This window comes from Ascidiella aspersa, chromosome 3 (genome assembly GCF_963924565.1).
Source record: "Ascidiella aspersa chromosome 3, kaAscAspe10.2, whole genome shotgun sequence".
Lineage (NCBI taxonomy): Eukaryota > Metazoa > Chordata > Ascidiacea > Phlebobranchia > Ascidiidae > Ascidiella > Ascidiella aspersa.
In genome coordinates, this window is record NC_139449.1 from 23,370,791 (window position 1) to 23,390,172 (window position 19,382).

At 35.5% G+C, this 19,382-nt stretch overlaps 4 protein-coding genes and 1 pseudogene across 5 annotated transcripts; 2 read left to right on the top strand and 3 right to left on the bottom strand.

The window, feature by feature from the left end:
- Window positions 1-896: 896 nt before the first annotated feature.
- LOC146160957 (eukaryotic translation initiation factor 3 subunit K-like) lies at window positions 897-4,502 on the bottom strand. Its single transcript, XM_083385378.1, has 6 exons — window positions 4,376-4,502; window positions 2,717-2,815; window positions 1,691-1,886; window positions 1,381-1,447; window positions 1,101-1,304; window positions 897-1,028 (listed from the first exon to the last, which is right to left on the bottom strand). The coding sequence occupies exons 1-6, from the start codon at window positions 4,426-4,428 to the stop codon at window positions 991-993; spliced, it is 657 nt and encodes a 218-aa protein (XP_083241504.1). The 5' UTR covers window positions 4,429-4,502; the 3' UTR covers window positions 897-990.
- A 1,072-nt stretch (window positions 4,503-5,574) lies between these two features.
- Window positions 5,575-10,455, top strand: LOC146160958 (nucleolar MIF4G domain-containing protein 1-like). Of its 2 annotated transcripts, XM_083383661.1 has the most exons (9): window positions 5,575-6,597; window positions 6,909-7,808; window positions 7,978-8,069; window positions 8,148-8,247; window positions 8,318-8,469; window positions 8,622-8,639; window positions 8,715-8,731; window positions 9,848-9,989; window positions 10,058-10,455. In XM_083383661.1, the coding sequence occupies exons 1-9, from the start codon at window positions 6,039-6,041 to the stop codon at window positions 10,313-10,315; spliced, it is 2,238 nt and encodes a 745-aa protein (XP_083239787.1). In that variant the 5' UTR covers window positions 5,575-6,038; the 3' UTR covers window positions 10,316-10,455. The 2 variants fall into 2 exon arrangements, with proteins under 2 accessions (XP_083239787.1, XP_083239786.1); XM_083383660.1 differs by having other exon boundaries at window positions 8,622-8,731.
- Window positions 10,405-12,044, top strand: LOC146160959 (histidine protein methyltransferase 1 homolog; annotated as a pseudogene).
- Window positions 12,045-16,108: 4,064 nt separating this feature from the next.
- Window positions 16,109-17,144, bottom strand: LOC146160960 (uncharacterized). The gene has a single exon (XM_083383969.1). The coding sequence runs from the start codon at window positions 17,023-17,025 to the stop codon at window positions 16,162-16,164; it is 864 nt and encodes a 287-aa protein (XP_083240095.1). The 5' UTR covers window positions 17,026-17,144; the 3' UTR covers window positions 16,109-16,161.
- On the bottom strand, window positions 17,022-19,380 carry LOC146160961 (large ribosomal subunit protein uL15m-like). Its single transcript, XM_083383970.1, has one exon. It carries the CDS (start codon window positions 18,004-18,006, stop codon window positions 17,170-17,172), a length of 837 nt encoding a protein of 278 aa, XP_083240096.1. The 5' UTR covers window positions 18,007-19,380; the 3' UTR covers window positions 17,022-17,169.
- Window positions 19,381-19,382: the final 2 nt, after the last annotated feature.

Below are 19,382 nucleotides of genomic sequence, written 5' to 3' on the forward strand. Positions count from 1 at the left end.
TGTTTTACATAAACACAAAAGAACGCCTCTAAGTTAGAAGTGTGATGCTGCTAAAATCCTCATTACACAAAGTTAACTTTTCTGATAGCGTAACTAGCAAAAACAGAGACCCATCATTACGGATGAACAGCCAGCCATAAGGCCAGATTGGAAACTTTGGATATTGCGCGGGGGAGATGTTTTGCAGCTGAAAAAATGCGCGGCTGAAAATAAAATTTCGACTTGAACTTGCGCGGCTGAAAATAAACCATCAGGCTACCGAAAGTTGTAAATTGCGAATTTATATTAAACTTACAGCGTTCATAGAATACTTGATTCACTGCGCAATTTTTGGTTGGTGTGCGGGCGCAGTGCGCAGGTAAATATTTAAAAAGTTGGATAGTATAGCATTTAATATGCAATATTACTCGATATTGCCTAATTTGACGTCACTAAACACGTGACCGTTGTCCACTAATGCGTGACCAAATCGCCGAACTGTGCGTTTTTAGCGTTTCGCATGTGATTCTATATGATGCATTATATTATATACGTCTTATAGACTAGCGTTGAAAAATGTTATGCAACTTCAGTATGTGGCCCGCCAATTTTTTTTGTGCTTGTTAAGTTTCATACAGAAGTTTGCGCGGCTAAAGTTTTGCGCGTTTGCTCGAGTCAGATTTGCGCGGCTGAGCACATTTTCTATAAAATGCGCGGCTGTGACCGCGACTGAAAGTGCTACTGCGCGGGGGATAAATCCCCCGCGCAGGCCAAACTTTCCAACCTGGCGGCATAAGGTAAATATTTAGGCAAAGTTTGCAATATCTTTTTGGAAAACAAAACTGCAATAATCAAAACCCAGTTTTAGTAGGTATTACAAGGTCAATAAAGACTCCTGACAAAATAATGCACTCTAGCCATTTATACAGAAGTTTATTTCCCGCGCTCCGGCCATTTAGCAGACATTACGCATAAAAAGGTTCAAGGCTAGAAAAACAGACATCGACGACATCAGGACACCAATCCAGATTTCATGACACTTTGAACCTCTGAAACAGATAAAAAAATGCTATCTTAAAATTTTTTTATGTAAATGTTTGTTACGATGTACTTCAACTTACTTTCAAAGTTGACCTTGTCAACAATATTTCTGGTCTTAACAATTTCTTCTTGATTAGTAACAAAAAGCAAGCCATCATCTTTTAGTGTCCACTTGAATGAATTTATCCACATTTGAAGTTCACTGTCTTCAAGGTCCCCCAGAAGTGCTCTTAACTCTTCTACATTAATATGCTGATATGATATTGAAACAGTGTAGCAGATATCTGTAAAAATTTAGGTGTTAAGATAATGTATAGATATTACAACATTTCTATAAAAAAATAAAACACCAAGGATTACATTTTTTAATGGCATGCTCAAAACCAGAAACGTCATTGATAAGATCTGGAGTGGCGCGGAGCTCCCTCTAAAAAATAACAATATAACAAAAAGAATTTGTGATACCTTCAAACCTTAAAATTTATTTATACTTTTTACACTGTTTAAAATACAACTAGTTAACCTAATCGGCTATGAAATGTTGCACAGTTTATGGTGGCATCAACAGGGGTATAACCTTTGTAATATGTCATGGTATGTTTAAATTACATGAAACATGAGAAAATGGTCTGTTTTCATGAAAAAAATGATACCAACTAAAAAATCTAACCCAGAACATTCTGAAGTCACATGTTTCCAACAAGTGGTGAAGAAAAATCAAGCGTCCAACTTGCAAGTCTTCATGATGGAGTTGGTCAATCAGACATTCACATAATGAAAAGTCTGGATTGGGCAAAGCTGTAAGAGCCTTCAGCAGGATATTTGATACAGTTTCCACTTGAAAAAATGCTGGGTTGAATTGATATCTGTAGTGGAGTATAACACATCCGTTACTGTTGTAAGGGCTCTTATTTTTTCTAAAACTATACAACAGTGGTTCGCAAGTTGGTCAAAGTATGAAGGGTTGCCATGTTTCACAAAACAAAAAATGGACAAAAAACAAAGTTAGTAACAAGCAGTGGACGGAGCAATAACAACAGCCAGTCAAACAATTGTGATATTGGCATTTGCTTTAGTCAACCAGTCATGTTAATCACGTTGCTATTACTCTTGTTTTCAATCAATCAATTGCCGGGAGTATAGCTCCAGTCTTATGGCATTGTCTAATAGAAATGGGAACGATGGGCACTTGACCATTTCTATTGTTTTGTTCAAGTTACTTTACCAGTCTATGGAGCTAAAGAATTGTAACGTCAGTGCAAGTTACATTTTTCTTCATTGAGATACAAAAGTCGTTATGACACAGATAAACACATAACTTTATTTACTTGTGTGTGGTTTTGTCATAAATCAGGACACTCATATCAAATTTAAAACAATCTGCCTGAAAATGTAAACATATTGGTAATGTAGACTGGTTTACATGTAATACAGAAAAATTGGACAGATGTGTAGGTTTTTCAAGAGGTCTTGGCGTCAAAAAGATTAGGACCACTGCTTTATAAGAATGAATTAATGTAGTTAAAGTGTATTGGTAGACTTCTATAATGTAGCAATGGTGAATATGAGCACGTAAGATCACAAAACTATATATCTATATAAATATTGTACTGAATTGCCCCTTTTATCAAACTTAAAAAATTAGTAATATTGCAACAGCATTCACAAAGAATTATGAAAACTTTATTGTACTTACAGTTTTAAAACCGCAAGGTTTGCTGATAGATCATAAAAATCCTCAGTTATCTGTCGTCGCACATAGGGTTCTAGGATTGCAAGGTTTTCAGGATTGTACCTAAATGAACATCAACCTGTTATATTAATAAACATCAACCCTGTTATATTAATATAAAAATATTGGTTTTTGTAGCAATAGGAAGTAATTCTCCTATCTTACCAAACTGCGCTGCCCAACTTTAGTACATACTACACCGGTGTCCAGCACTGACATGTAACCAACCCCCAAGCGAGTGGGTTTGGCATTTCCCAATTCATTCTACTTTATGCCATTCAATTGACTCTTTATCCAACGACTTGAATCACCATGTTACGTTGAATACCAACATTTCTGTATATACTCAATAAGCAATATCAACGGAGTGAAGGGTCTATATCTAGAATTCAAGAAGTTACAAGCAAGTATCTTTAGCGGCCTGCTCCTTGGAGTGAGATATATACAAGGAATGCATATTAAGAGAGTTAGTCACCTTAACTTACTCGTAGCAAACCCCAACACTAAAGTTTTGAAGGATGGTTTATAATAAAATACTATTGATTGGAGAGCAGTTGTACCAATTGGGTGTCTGCCATGCAAGCTAATGATAATCTTTGAATTTTTTAAGTTTGTTCTACATGGCTCCTACAGCCAGCAATTTTCTTCCCACTTGAGTTAAAGCACGCTTTTCATTTTTATTCAAATAGTTTTAGCCTATGAGCGGTGTAACCACAGCCCCCTCTGGAAAGTATAACAAATCTGGCGAAAAATGTGGTGTGACAGAGCTAGGTTGGAAACAAAAATCCTATACACACTTGCACCCTCAGTCTCAGTCATAATGCATTTCATGAAAAATCATGGTAAAATGCATTCATCAGCAAAATTTCGTTGAACTTATGGTTTTCAGTATAGTACCAGGTTGGAAAGTAAGGCCTCTTTTATCCCCAGCGCAATTTATGTAAAATCAACGTAAAATGCGGCCAGCCTTGAAAAATCGCTCAAATGCGCAAAACTTACGTCGCGCTAACGGTTTTTAGTTGTGCAAAATTTCACAAATACCGTTATCACAGCCGCGCAAATTTCGGCGGAAATGTCATTACAGCCGTGCCATTTTAACCTGCAAAATCGTCTACCCCGAGCAAAATCCAAAGTTTCCAATCTGGGTATAGTATGCTTCATAATTATATAATTATTCCAGCAACTTTTGGAACAGCCATTATTATAGCAGGGCAATTTCAGGCTACACAAAAACAACTTGCAGTGAACTTGCCATAGTTTTCAGTGAATCACAGCCAATATGGTTTAAAAGGCAAGGTAAACCTTAGAATTTTTCCAAATTGTTTAATTATTTTTTTTTGGGGGGGGGGGATTTGTCACATAAATAGTTTTGCTAGAATAAAGGATCAAAGCTAAGAGAGTTTCCGGCGCTGGTCTAGAATCCTACCACATTATTAAAACAACACGCAATATTTGAGTTAGGGTGTCGGTTAGTGTTTGGGAAAGGGTGGGTCAAGTATTAATATATTCATTATTTAATATTAATACTTTACCCACCCTAACCCAAACGCTAACCCCGCACCCTAACCCAAATAATTTGCATTGTGGTAGGATTCTAGACCAGCGCCGAGTTTCCAAACTTACCTGTCAATTCCTTTCAGCATGGCATTCACAGATTTAGGATTCAAAGGTTCCATGGTTTATTTCACTAATAAAAAATGTAATGTGTTGTCAAAAAAAGGATATAGACTTTGCTGGTCGTGGAACAGCATTAGAGGGATAGTACGCGACAAAAACACATCGATATCAAATCGCTATTATAATGTTTTTTAATGTGATAAATTACATATTGAAATAAAATTAATTTATTAAATTATTTAAACTGTTTTAGGAAAAATTTCACCAGATTCTTATACTTTAATTATAAAATTTTACATAAAGATATCAAAAATCTAGACGTAGTTGTCGTATCAACAATAAACTGCTCAACCATGAATAAACGCAACACATGCCAAATTCCAATCTACTATTTAACTTTAACAAAGATATTTAACATATAAAAATTTGGTTGACTTAGGACATTATCTGACAATAATCCAAATTTAACTATAATTATTTTCACTACCAGCAATATTATGGCCAATAACACTAAAAGAGAAACATTTTTGTGACAATTTATCTGGGGAACCACCTTGTGTGCAACAACGTTGATCAGCCCTGTGTTCACACGGCACTAATTTAGCATAGGTGTGTTTTTTAGTATTAACTACATGCAAGTATACAAATAAAACTAGAAAAAAAACTTGTTATCAATTTCACTTACAGTAACCATTTCTTTTCATGGAACTTTACGACGAGATCTCGGCGCGAGGGCGACCATGTATAGTATACCAGGTTTAAAAGTAAGGCTCGGCCGCGGTCATAGTCGCGCATTTTATGTAAAACCAACGTAAAATGCGGTCAGCGGCGAAAAATTTAAACGGACAAAACTTACGGCACGCTAACAGTTTTTAGTATAAGTAGGCTACTCCATTTTTAGCCGTGCAAGTTTTACAAATAATTTTATTACAGCCTCGCAAATTTGGGCGGAAATGTTATTACAGCCGCGCAATTTTAAGCTGAAAAATCGTCTCCCCACGCAAAATCCAAAGTTTCCAATCTGGACTATGTAGCCACCATGTAGTGACAGCCAGGGCTTTGGAGCCGGAGCACCGGAGTCGTGCATTTTAAACGGAGCAGGAGCTCTACGTAAAATTCAAATGGAGCTGAAGCAGGAGCTGGAGCCAGTTGTTTAAGAAATAGCTCCGGCTCAATGTATTTCATAAGATGCTATGCTATTACTAATGGCTGAAGTTGCATAGTTTAACAGCAAACCTTCACAAAATTAAGAATTGTTGCCTCTTTTTGGCGCCACCTTTTCTAACTAACCATTGTGGTGTTTTATTTATTGTGTTATTTTGTTTGTGATTATTTTGAAACGCTAGATATTGCAAATTAAGCGTTCATCCTCAAACTACATTTTTGACGTAATGGAGCCGGAGCAGTGGTATTAATAAACTCCGGAGCTGAGCTGGAGCTAACCTATGATAAAAGAGAGCTCCGGAGCTTGAGACAGACTACGAGCTGGAGCTAACCTATAATAAAAGAGAGCTCCGGAGCTTGAGCACAACTAAACTTACTGATTAAGGTGCGCACACAGAATGCAGATTAGACTTGTCACGGTGCTAATTTTCTTTAAATTTATTTAAAATCCTTTGATTTTTTTTAATATTAATATTCCTTCCAAAATAGTGTAAAACCTTTAATTATGGGAAAATTTAATAAAAACAAGCCTCCTGGGTTAAATTCAGAGCAAATCAATAAAATCTTAAACAATGTCTTGCCAAATGAAGAAAAACTTTCATCTCCAGTGATAAATAAAAATGACCACTTGCAACCAATAGGCAGAAAACAGAGAAGAAGAAATATTAAAACTGAAAAAAAGATGAAACGTTTGCTTTATAGCCATTCAAATGCAATAAGTACAACAATTGACACAACAGTTCAAAAAAACAAGAAAGTACGAAAACAACGTGAAATGAAAAGGGCCAGTGGAGCCACAAAAAGAAAAAGAAAAAAAGAAAAACAACAGAAAGAGCAGCAAGAAAACATGGTGAAGGAAAATCGCGTTGAAGTCAAACAAATCAGTGACCTGGAAAAACTTATGCATATGAACAAAAAGAAAAAGAAAATGGACAAACTTCCAACTGCATTTGTGAATGATGGTTTGGATTATATTCTGAATGTGATAGACGGCAAAGAAGAAGACCTTGATCTTAGTGAGGAAGATAAATCTTCCTCTGACATAGAAAGTGACGTTAATGAAGGTATGGAATAAAAATTATTTTAGTGCGTTCTGTTTTGAAGTCTCAAAGAAATAAGTTATTTTTATATAAAGGCAAAAATATTTTTTATATAAAGGCAAAAAATGTTTAAATTTTGATCCTAATAATATGCTGTGAAATTTGTATGTGATTAAAATTAATATTGTGAGAAATAAATTTTAAATTTATTAAGGTGGTAGGTAAACTTCCGAAATAAGCCTAAACATAGCTTTATTAGGCTAAAGTAATAAAGCACCAAACTAACAAGTAGCACCAACTATGTGACTCATTTTAATGTTTTTGTATTACCACAGATTATTGTGATGAAAACATGGACACGGAGACTGTGCCAGATAATGTGCACATACAAAGTGAGCAGTCGGATGCCGATGATTTGCATGACCAGTTGTTATCAATGGGTGACTCCACCAGTGATATAGTGCATTCATCCGATGAGGATGTAAATTGTGACATAACTGAGTCAACTTTAGATGTTGTTGTTCAGCCTAGTCAGGAACTTGGTGACTTAACTCATAAATATGTGCCACCAGCTCAACGCACAGCATTTTTGGCTGCGGAAAAAGATAAACAGCTAAAAATCAAGAGACAGCTTAAAGGCTCATTAAACAGATTGAGTGAAGCGAATCTTCACAGCATCTGCCAAGACATTGAAAACATATTTCAGTCAAACAGCCGAGCCCATGTGGTGGAATGCCTGACAGAACTGATGTTGGAGCAGTTTCACACTGCTGATCCCATTCCAGAGAGGTTAATAACAGAATCTGCCATGTTAATGGCAGTTCTGTGTTGCAATATTGGCACATCTGTAATAGCTCACTTTATCGAGATTACTGCTATTAAACTGAACGCTTTGTTTGAAAAGGAAAACTATGGCTCAGGAAAAGAATTTAACAATCTTTTGCAGCTGCTCTGTAGCCTGTTTCAACTGAAAGCCATACAACCAAAAATACTGTTAGATTTGGTTGAAATCTTGTGTCAAAAGTTTAGTGAAAAAGACATGGAACTCCTTGTGCTGACATTAACTGCAATCGGATTTAAATTGAGAAAGGAAAATCCAACAGAGTTAAAACAAGTTGTTGATAATATAACAAAAGCTGCCCAGAAAACTGTGGTTGATGGGCCCCTATCGAGAACGAACTACCTGCTGGAAGTACTTAATGCAATAAAAAACAACAATGCTAGAAAACTACATGGTATGTTAGTGTTACATATTTTATATGCAATATGCCATAGTTTGTGTCAAGTATATACATACACAAGTACCCACATTCTTATATATATAATATGTAAGGTCATATATACTCTTTTTATCTCTAATATGTGTCCAATAACAAATGCAACCCATTTTTACCAATTTTTTAGGATATGATGCAGAGACCTGGACAATCAGAAATAAGAAAATAAAGGCAATGTCAAAAGTGGATTCTGAAGAATTCCCTAACGTTTCTTATCAGGTTAAAATAACCTCAATTTAACTAAAAAAATATATAAAACTGGTGTAAATTAAATGGCACATATATGTCGCATTTTAGGATTTGCTTTTTGGGGAAAGCAAGGGGAGATGGTGGATTATAGGAAGTGCATGGACGGGCACTCCAATGTTGCACAGTAGGACAGAAAACAATCCTAAAGGTATATATGTCATATTGATGAAGCAATAAATAAAGAAATACAACACGTGAAAACTTTTAAACACTTCTAGATGAGACATTTTCATCTGCTAGTACACAACTGGTTGATATGGCAAGGAAACTAAGGATGAACACAGATGTTAGAAAAAGGATATTTTATGCTGCCTTGTCATCTGAGGACTATGTTGATGCATTTGGAAACATTTTGAAGCTAAAGTTAAAAGTATCCATTTTTGTGAACTTTTAATTAATTATATTAACTGATAAAAACATGTTTTTATTTGTTGAAAACAAAAATATAAACAAAATAATTACATGAGATACTTTCAGGATCCTAAAACAATTTGATATTAACTACAAATTGTTTATTTTTAGGGCAAGCAACTGCGGGAAGTGAGCTTTGTGTTAGTTGAATGTTGTCAGCAGCAGAAAAAGTTTAACCTTTTTTATTTTCATTTGTTGAAAAAGCTTTGCCAGCATGACAGGTGAACAGATATTAATATTTTTTTTTAATTTGAAATCAGAAGAAAAGTTGATATGTCACTAATTCACTATTAAGGAAGAAATAAAGAATGTTACTATGTACCTTTTTTTTGAAAAGAAATGCTGTTGTGAGGATTTCACTAAATATAGGGTTGATATTGAGTTAAAATTTGCACTTGCCGTTCAGGCGAGTGTCTACCAATCAACACTCGTCTGAAAGAAATACACTCAAAATATTGTCATGCCATCTTAAAATTTTTTGTACTACCTTAATTGTTTTTTCCAATGATTTAACCTCCTTTTTTAGTGGGTTTACATAGTTATCGCATAGCATGCCTCTTACAGTTTACTATTAAATAATTCAGACTTTTACCATGTGCAATGCACTTGTGGTACTCTGCACTCGCAAGGAGCAAATTGCACTAAACAATTTTTTAATCTCAGCATCTACTTTGTTTACAGCCTAACCTGGGGATTTGCAGAATTTCTTTAAATTAAAATGTGCATTTAATTAACATAAAGCATGCACAATTGTGCCACACCACTCCCTGTACTTCTTTACAATTTCAGTTTTACAAGGACTAATCTTAGGAAAACTAATGACAAGATAGTTTTCTTTTCTTGTAAAGGTAGATCTTGGGGAGTCTCCTAACGAAAAGATATAATAATTCCAAAATTAATTCATTCAATGTGATGAGTTCGACATTTAAGCTATTTATGATGCATGTATGTTGTCTTGATACTGCTTTCTACATAGCATTATGTACATTATATCTTGTCATTTTGGGTTGCTTTTAAAAAAGTAAAGTTAGCCATTACAATTTTTAACAGGAAGAATTTGGAGCTTTTAAACACTAAACAGTTGTGTGCAATTGTGTGCCCTTAGTTTATCTGTTGTATTACAGCAGTTTGCAGAGTTGTAAAAAAGGGTGTTACTTTAGCTGATTGAATATGGTAATTTTGTCATTTTTAATGACCTATTCCACTGATGCTTACCTGTATGTTATTTATGCAAGCTCAAAAAATATATGCAAACATAAGCCTTATGATTGACTATTGTATTGATATAAGTTGTAATTTTTTTTTCTAAGATAACATAATACAACAGTTTCTTATAGACAGTTTGTGATGTCTTTGCAATGCTGTTTCTGGGATAGATTTAAACTGTTATCCAGTATGTCGACTCAACAAACTAATAACGTCACCCAACTTCTTGCTCATCTGGTAGTTTCTGAAGAAGTGCCTTTGTCATGTTTAAAGGTATAGTGCTGTGTATTTTAATCTGGTATTATGGCATTTCTTTAAAACTGTTTAAAATTTATCTTTAGGCAATTGAATTTGCAAAAATTGACCCTACCATGGTGACCTTCTTGCGCAATCTTATCAAAGCAGTGATCGCTGTTTCAACTGATGAACTTGCAACACCTTTCGTAAAACTTGTTTCTAAAAAGAAGGATCTGGTTAACCAAGGACTTCAATTGTTTATACAACACTTCATGCTTAAAGATACACCATTTATGGAGAACAATCAACATATTAAAGATAGTTTACACATGATAAATGATTGTCTTTCCAAAAGTCGCTAACCTAAAAACATTGTTCTCTTCTTTTAAGTAACGCTAAAAGATTACTGCCCAAATAATTTTGTCATTAATTTTTTTTAATAGGTTTAATAATGAGTTTTAGGTTTGATTTTACCCTGGATAAGGAAGATATAAACGAAGATAAAAATGTAACAAAAAAATGTGTTCAGTTGAAAAAAAAGTCTTCGGAAGTTGAATTTAAAGTACACACTGTTGAAAAAGCAAAATTATCATGGCAATCAAGCAAACAAGAATTTGTATACACAATAGAAAAAGTTGATTTGGAAAACATAACAGAAATTTACTATGTGCAACCGCATGGTATCAAACCATCTGAAAAAAAATTGCAATTAAGTTCTGCAAGTCCTCCACCTAAAAAGCAACTTCTTCATATGGAAACTGACCTAATACCTACTATATATGAAGGGGGACTAAAAGTCTGGGAATGTGCTGTTGATTTATCAAACTATTTATTCACCATCAAGGAGGCAGTTGTCAAGGAAAAAAGGGTCCTGGAGCTAGGCTGTGGGATTGGTTTACCTGGAATTTCTGCGCTAAGGAATGGGGCTCTGCATGTTTCATTCCAGGATTTTAACAGTTTTGTCATCACTAATGCAACAATTCCATCCGTTCTGCTAAATGTATGCTTGAAACAGTGGCCGAATGAATTTACGACTGAAAGTCTGGATGACCCTAAAATCATAGAAAAACTATTTGACAAATCTATTTCTGGTGTAGAAAACAGAATTAGCTTTTTAAGTGGTGACTGGCGAGATTTTCCAAACATGGTTAACACAAAGTTTGATGTCGTTATCTCTGCAGAAACAATATACTGTCTTGAATATTACGAAAGGCTGCATAAAACTTTGGAACATGTTTTACATGAAGACGGTGCTGCATATATTGCCAGTAAGGCCTTTTACTTTGGTGTTGGTGGAGGAGTACATCTTTGGGAAGAGTTTGTCAAGAAACAACAAGTCTTTACCGTGGAATATGTTAAAACTATTGAGGCACCATTGAAAAGGGAAATCTTAAAAATGACGTTCAAATCTTCAATATAGTGAAATCTAAGCCCTAATGAATGAGTGGCCAACAAGAAATCAATGGCCAACATTTCTTATTCAAACTTATTGTGTTAACCGCAAGGAGCCACAACAAAAAAATTGACAGAAGTGCCAACTCATTTCTTACTTACTTAGGGTACTTTGCCCAAGCCAATTAGGACGACGCTACTCCAACCTAAAACTTGGACAAATTAAACGCTGTGTGATGTTCGTAAGGTTACAAACGCGATTTTTTTATAGAAATTAAAACATACGTTTTTTATAGTTTATTTTTTTCATTTGTCTGTGGGCTCATGTTAACGCAGCGGCCGTAGTCAAGAGTTTTACCATAGAAAAAGACTTGACGCACTGAGCACAAACATTAGTGCTTTTCGCCCCATAGCTGATTGGCTTCACTAAAACCACGTGAAACATTTGAACGCGCCCTAAAAAATCATGCATTGCGTTCATCTAGTTTAGACGTTTGGGCAGGAAAAGTTTGGGTATTTTAAATAGCCTACTGTCTTGAATGGGTGGTTTTGCTGCTTTAACAATATTCACTTTTTTTTAAGCAACAATATCTTAAAGTTATTTGGCGCCGGCGGCGCAAATTAAAGTCGTTTTATTTATAACGTTTTCTTAAATCGTGTCTTTTTTATGTCACTCTACCATAGTAAAGATGCAATAAATATAATTGATTACAAAACAGCTTTTGTTTTTCATTCATTTGTTGCCCCCCTACGTAGTCATATATCATGAGCCCTCAATAAACCTCCAGTTTGACACTTCTGTCCGGAGGCCACATAGCGCGGTGACAATATTACACGTCGCTGAAAAATTACCGTACCTTAAAATGGACAAAGCAAACGGACATTTGAAGAATGTTCACTCGAGGGCGCGAAATATTTTTGCAAATATGAAGATAAAGTTGGCAAAAAATATAGTTTGTGGGGTCATAGCCTCGTATCACTTTGTAAATTGGTCAAAAATTTATTACCACGAAGTGAATGAAGGCTTAGTTTTATTTGGTAGTTTTTTCAAATGGAAACAATGGTCCGCTATCTGTTTTGAAACAAGTCCTTGCTGATGTTTTACTAAGTTATAAATTATAACCTACGACCGAGTTATGCCAGCCCATATGATTCTAAGTATAATTCTACTGCCTTTGGAAAACGGCAGCCCGTATGATTCTAAGTATAATTCTACTACCTTTTGAAAACTTAAGCAAACAAAGACTTTTACGGTTATAGCCTACTCCCTACTGTACTATATGGACTCCGTAAATTGCTTTCAGAGGTTTTTTGAATTTTTGACAAATTGATAATAACACTTTTTTGGAAATTTGACGTACAGCAGAGTAAATTACAATTCGCTATATTTTAAATAACCTTTTAGAAAATGTTGCTATGGTAGTTTCTCATGCCTGATCCTGCTTAATCTTTCGGCACGCTATTGGTATGTCCGCTGTCGAAAGTTTAAACTTTGGCGCAGGCTGATTTCTAGCTCTAGGTTTGGCTACTGCGTGCGTGTTCCGCTAAGGACGACTTTTGATGGGTCAAACTTTATACAATGCTTGTTCACATCTGTCATTAATATTTCGAAGACACATGGGATTATATTTTCTTTATTTGAATACGATAAATAGTGAATTAGGGATATCGTGATTTTGAATTTCGTCGCTAGTTAGAACATTCTTGACTGCACTTTCTGGTAGGAAAATATTTTGGTTGATCTCCGTTACGTGCTTAATTAGCAACCAGTGATAATTTTGTAGTTCTAATTAAGCACGTAACAATCTCCGAAGATAACTTTTAAACAAGGGTTTCTCAAACTTAGGTACGCCTACCCGCTTCCACCAGGAGAACGCGAGAGAAGTTTCGGGGCTAATTAGGCTACTTCGAGGGATAATAATGTTATTAAATTTGTAGATAAATAAACAATTTTGGTAAAACATTCAAGGAAATTCTTCCGGTTGAAAAACTCTAGGCCATTGGTTGCCAACATTTTGGTACTCGCTATAGGCCTACCCATGTTTTTGGAAAACGTAGTTCCCTAATTTTTCTTTGTTTGAAGTAAACTAATTAGATTCACTTAGAATTGTATTTCAGTTGACAAAAAAGTTCACATTTCGCGGCGGATTGTTTCAAAATTAGGCAGCGATGTCCGGATTTACAGATAAAAAATGTTGCTAAACTAAATTTAAGCTTTCATTATAATGCCATTTGTTCCTATTAAAGCAATTATGGTGCTCTAAGATGAGCAATAAAACGAGAGTATCCTACACGTCGTTAAACTTATATCCAAGTCTAAAACTAAACTGATCTAAATATAGACCAATTATATCTTTTAAACCAGTAAGCCTAATTTTGTTGTTTTCTCGTAATTGTGTAAGAACGGAATTCATCGTTACAGAGAATTCTTTGTATTAAAAAATGTTATTGATTGTTACAAAAAGGGACTGCGAGAGGATCGTAAAATGGCTGTCGTTTTATTTCTATCAAAATGACTATTAAACTAAAGCTGAGCTTCAGCTATTTGTTGAAAACAAAAACAATGCTTCTGTTTGTGTTTTCTGTTCTCAATCGCATAAGCAAAAGTTTATCAAAAGCTTTATTCTTGTATTATAGGGTAAAATGTCAATCTATAAAGACGCGACGATCTTCATAGTAGTGTCCACATAAAGGACATGCTATAATTCACGAAATAGTTTTTCTAAAATGTCTGATTTTCATATTAATAATATCCGAAAAGTACTTTTCATATTAATAATATATAAAGTACCTTTCTGAATTCCCTAGCAATCCTGGTATACAGGCTACTAATTTAACCATAGAGCTCTACGATATAACCACGAACGATGCAGTAAATGTTTTGTTTCATGCTCTTATTCTATAATTTGGCATTGCAACTTGGAATACAGGACTAGTTTTGTTAGTTAACAGGCAGGCGTGGATACAGCTATAGGTTATTCATTTAGGGCAGTGCTCGGAAAACTGTGGGCCGCGGCCCAGTGAGCCGCAGAGCCATTTTTAGTGGGCAGCGAGTTACTTTCAAATAGTTTAGGTTTATCATGTAGTTGTGGGCCGCGTGATAGCCGTACGTTCATTGAACTTTATTTTAAAAGTTCGTGTGGCATAGAATTTTTAAATTGGCTCTGCATAGAAAGGCCCAGTGCCAAATGTGGTCCTGAGAGCCTGTCGAACTATATTTTTTCTCTATGTAAACGAAAATTTTTTCGTGCATTGCGCGTATATTTTTTTCGTTTTATAGATATGTTTTACATTATGGCATGGCAGTGTTTTGGGCATAAAGGCGCCGTGTAATATTTCACTTAAAAATCAAATATCCTGAATCCGCCACTGTTTCGTAGTGGGCCTTCAATAGCTCTGAAAAGAGTAGATACATTGGGCCGCGACGAAAAAAGTTTGCCGACCACTGATTTAGGGGAAGAAGAGAAATTTTTTTACAATTATTTAATATTGAAATGAGCTATTAACGCTAACCTAGGGCCTATAGACACTGGTGTCTCGTTCAACAAGTTGTCGAAGTTCAATTACAATATGCAGAAGGCAGCGACGACATGGGCACGGTTGTTTATTGGCTTGCTCCGGATGGAGTCTTTACGTTCGACAGACTGTCGGCAAACTTTCCAAAAATTCTTGACGGAACGTAACAAATTTCCACTTACGGTTTAATTGTATTAAATGTGTTGCTTTTAAGTATTTTAACGTAATGACTTTTCAGGCTTCCATGCATTTACAAATTTGTCTGGTTTATCTTAACAAGGCATCGCGGGAAGCGCAAAACAAATTGGGTTTTGGTTTAAATTGGCAAAACTTTTTGATACAAGGCACACTGGGCAACAAAATGATGCACATATTGGTTACACTTTTGTGTTTATGTTTATCATAAAATATGGAATGCATCCGCGGAACATTCATATAGATAAGTTGTCGAAATTTTCATTTTAAATAATTCCATATGAAGCCTAAGAGGCAAGAAATTCACAAGGAGGTTGCGAGCTGTAATTTAAAGTAACCTTTTCTAAACTCATTTTAATGGTCCATGCAACGCATGGCGTTAAATCTGCGTTTATGCTGTCGCGTGGTTTTCTTATAACCACCTTATGTGTAAGCAATTAATTGCAAAATAGTGGTGGCCGCTTTTATTTCTACTTTTTTTAAGACCGATTTGGACTGTGTTTATTTTGAATAATGTAGAGCTTATTGAGATCTAGGTTTACAGGTTGAAACCAGGGCTGGGGAGCCACCGTAAAATAGCATTAGCTCCGGCTCCAGCTCCGGAGCCATCAGGCAATTATTAAATGGCTCCGGCTCCAGCTCCGGAGTCGTAAAACTCATATCCTTTGGCTCCGGCTCCAGCTCCGGAGCCATCAAACACACACCCAATGACTCCGGCTCCAGCTCCGGTGCCACCAGTCACTTATTCAATGGCAAGTTTTAAAAATTGCTTTTAGCTAACTAACGTTGGAGATGGAACAAAATATAATTTCTTAGCTTTAGCACCACAAATTGAAAAATGGCTCCAGCTCCAAAAAAATAATAAAAAGGGCTCCGGCTCCAGCTCCACAAAAATAATAAAAATGGCTCCGGCTCCGGCTCCAGCTCCACAAAAATAATAATAATGGCTCCGGCTCCGGCTCTGGCTCCAGAGAAAATGCTTAGCTCCGGGCTCCGGGCTCCAGCTCCGGCTCCGGCTCCCCAGCCCTGGTTGAAACTAAACTCACCTTAACAAAACAACACAGACTGTTCATTCTAGGATTTATTTCCTGGTTGTAATTTGGTTCTATGACAGCAGTTGAATTAGCTCTTTGCAACGCCCTAACTTTATAGTTTGATGGTGGGAAAGGTCACTATTAGTTTCACAAGACACAAAAAAATTTTCTGCATCAGACACAGTTTTCGTTCTTGCAGTGCCCTTTAAATTTTGTAAATAATATAACAGAGTTTTGAATGTATCATCAGGAACCAAGTTTTCATCAAACATATTCTGCAGCAGCCAAACCTGTCGAACCTTTTTAAAGGCCCAGTTTTCGCGATTCGTTTGCCATTTCGTCAAATATTGAATGGCAAGTTCTTGTGCTGATGTTTTATCTTCAGAAGTAACAACTCCTTCAACTGATTTAGAATTTTTGTCCTTTTTATTTTCGACTATATCTTCTATAGCAACAGGTTTAACTCTTTTCATCTTCTTTGCCTTCTTTTTATCTTTATTTGTTACCTCCTGTTGGATTTCTGTAGAATCAGCATTGGTAGAAAGCGGCATGTCATGCTTTAATTGCACTGCTTCCTTTAATAGCATTGATTCAAAAGCACCAGGATCAGGTGCTGGAAGTGGAGGAAGCTTCTTCTTACGCTTTTTCTTTCTTTTCACAGGAACTTCCGGAGTTTCTTCCTGTGCATTTTCTTTTTGTGACACATTATCCTTATTATCCTCTGCAAGGTTGTCACAACCTTTGTCGGTAAATAGTTTTTTAACTTTATTTGGTGATGCTTCAGCGACTGTGACATTTTTTCGCTTCTTCTTTAAAACAGTTTTTTCTTCTTTTTTTAGTTTTTTGGTTTTACTAGATTTATTGTTTTCCACAGACTCTAAAAGTTCATCATCCACCGAAAGCTTCTTTTTATTCTTTTTAACTTCAATAGCCATTGTTAAGCTTTTTATGCTAGTATTAAAAAGGAAAAACAATTTAGATAAACATCAAATAGGATCATAAAAAAATGGAATTTAGTTAAACATAAGTTACAGAAATAAGTTCTTACATGCAAACCAATCATGCATTAAGTTAAAAAATTATAAAGTGGACCACTTTGTGTGTATATCACTTTCAGGTTTAAGAACTGTTTTGTCCGCTAGATTTACTATCCATCCAGGGGAAAGTCCATAAAAAATTTGCCTGGGGTCTTTTCTGTGATTAGGCCACAACTTTTCGGGGTTCAAATCAGGTAGGGTGTATCCATATTTGGAGGCTAGTTTTGCACGTTCACTTACTACCTCTTCTGGGTTGGCTAAATAGCCTCTGACTTTTGGATCTGTATAGTAGGTGACAAGTTCTGTTGGTGGCAGTTGTCTTTTGTGAATTGGATTACCCTTCAAAAAGTACTTCACTGGGTTACAAAGAGCAGAAAAGCTTAAGCGATCATAAAATGATGTGGTCACAACCCCCCCGTGTTTCTCTACACTGGCAATTGCCAATTCACTTGCAATCTGAACCTCAATGTTGATTTTTTCTTGAAAAATGTTTGATCCCTGATCAACCAGAAAAATTCCATAATAATTATCATCTCTAAATTTTACAGCTCTGCAGTTCATGAGTGTTGTTAGATCAATTGATTGTGAAGGGTCAATCCTTCCAAGATCAATTAGGTGTTGTATGCTCCACAAACTAACTGGGAGATATTGGCGTTTCAAGTCTTCATCTCGATTAAATCCATATTTGGGGATCCGGTTTTGAAATTTGTTAAGAAGATTTTTGCCCAAGGGGTGCTTTGTCCCTTTAGCTTTTGTATGTTTACCATGCTGTCCTCTGCGGTTTGCTTTCTTTCTGTAAGCACCAGGATTTGCCTTAATATTGAAAACAGAAACCCTTGGCAGTTTTCTTAGCAACTCAAAATATTTACTTTCAGACATTTTAGTTGCCGCAAGATGCTACGAAAATAGTTTAGTAAGCAATAGAATGTCAAATATAAAACTTTTGTAAAAAAGTTTCAAAGAAAATAATATAATAACTCCAAATAATGTAAAATTATAAACTGACCCCTAGACCAGTAATGCGCTGAATTTAACATTATTAAAACAATAGCAGTAATTTGGAGCTAGTTTAGAATCCGGCACTCCATTGATTTGGTACATAAAAAGTAACGCAAAAAAAAACGGTCTACCAATACCGCATAGTGCAACGTAGATTATTGGGGTTAGGGTGCTGAAACAATTATTAAAGCAGTGCACAATATTTATGGTAAGGGTGGGTCGAATATTATAATTTAATAATATTGCTTGACCAACCCATGTTGGGGTGGGATTCTAGAATAGTACCATTATTTGAAATATATATATTGTATATGGTGCTAATGTTACAGTGTTTCATTCAATGCAAATTCAGTAATGCAGCACTTAAATGTTGCAAATGTTTTTCCATAACAATTACAAATAAAAAAAAAATAGTCAGCAGTTGGAAAACATCAACGTCTTTGGTTTGGTATAGATCCAGTCTGCATTTTTTGTGGGTGCACGCTTGTTTTTTTTATAGCAATTTATGTACACATCCTAATTAGTAGTTTGCATAAACTACAATACAGAAATTAAACTATGGAAACAGTAAGTTGTGGTAACTTTTCAAGCCTCGGGTATAAATAAAACCTGGTAGAACATCTGCACATGGTTGACAGATTAAAATTTTAAATAAACCCAAACCGTACAAGACAAATAGCAAAAAAACAATTAGTTGAATTTTTTCACATAAAATGTATTTTAAATATACTCCACAGTTGATTGTTTAGTAATAAATCACGATATTGAAAGCACTTCACAATATTAAAACAAACTGGTATGGTCGGTGTGGCCACGAGCTGCATTTCAATCGCATTCCAATGCATTTCCGTCATTTCGCCTAAGTATTGCCTTGTTAAAATAAAAACCAGCATTTCTGGCACCTGTACTCTGCACACTAGGCATATTATTTTACAAGCCGACGCACATTTTCTTTTAACTGAACCCAGTAAGCCTGATTTTTTCGTCGTGCGCCTCAAGATCTCACCAAAGATAAGCCATACATTACATTTGGGGTTGGACCGTGGCACTGGTAGGCAAAAGTCTTCTTTAGTGATCGTAGAAGGTATTTATTTATAAAATAAAAAGTTTTGTGCTCTGGCACCTTAACCCGATGTTCGCAAAATGTCATACCACTTGCGCCACAGAAAATACCTATTTAAAGCTTTGTTGATTCAAATCTTTACAGGTTTACCTTTATTTATTGAAAAATAGTGTCTATAGGTAATTGTATGTTA

Coding starts and splice junctions, on each gene's coding strand:
- LOC146160957 (XM_083385378.1), bottom strand. CDS start 4,428: ATGGAACCTTTGAATCCTAAATCTGTGAATGCCATGCTGAAAGGAATT. Junction 1,887..2,716: donor AACCTTGCGGTTTTAAAACT/GTAAGTACAATA, acceptor ACTCCACTACAG/ATATCAATTCAACCCAGCAT. Junction 1,448..1,690: donor GTGACTTCAGAATGTTCTGG/GTTAGATTTTTT, acceptor GTTATTTTTTAG/AGGGAGCTCCGCGCCACTCC.
- LOC146160958 (XM_083383660.1), top strand. CDS start 6,039: ATGGGAAAATTTAATAAAAACAAGCCTCCTGGGTTAAATTCAGAGCAA. Junction 8,070..8,147: donor TCCCTAACGTTTCTTATCAG/GTTAAAATAACC, acceptor GTCGCATTTTAG/GATTTGCTTTTTGGGGAAAG. Junction 8,248..8,317: donor GACAGAAAACAATCCTAAAG/GTATATATGTCA, acceptor AAACACTTCTAG/ATGAGACATTTTCATCTGCT.
- LOC146160960 (XM_083383969.1), bottom strand. CDS start 17,025: ATGGCTATTGAAGTTAAAAAGAATAAAAAGAAGCTTTCGGTGGATGAT.
- LOC146160961 (XM_083383970.1), bottom strand. CDS start 18,006: ATGTCTGAAAGTAAATATTTTGAGTTGCTAAGAAAACTGCCAAGGGTT.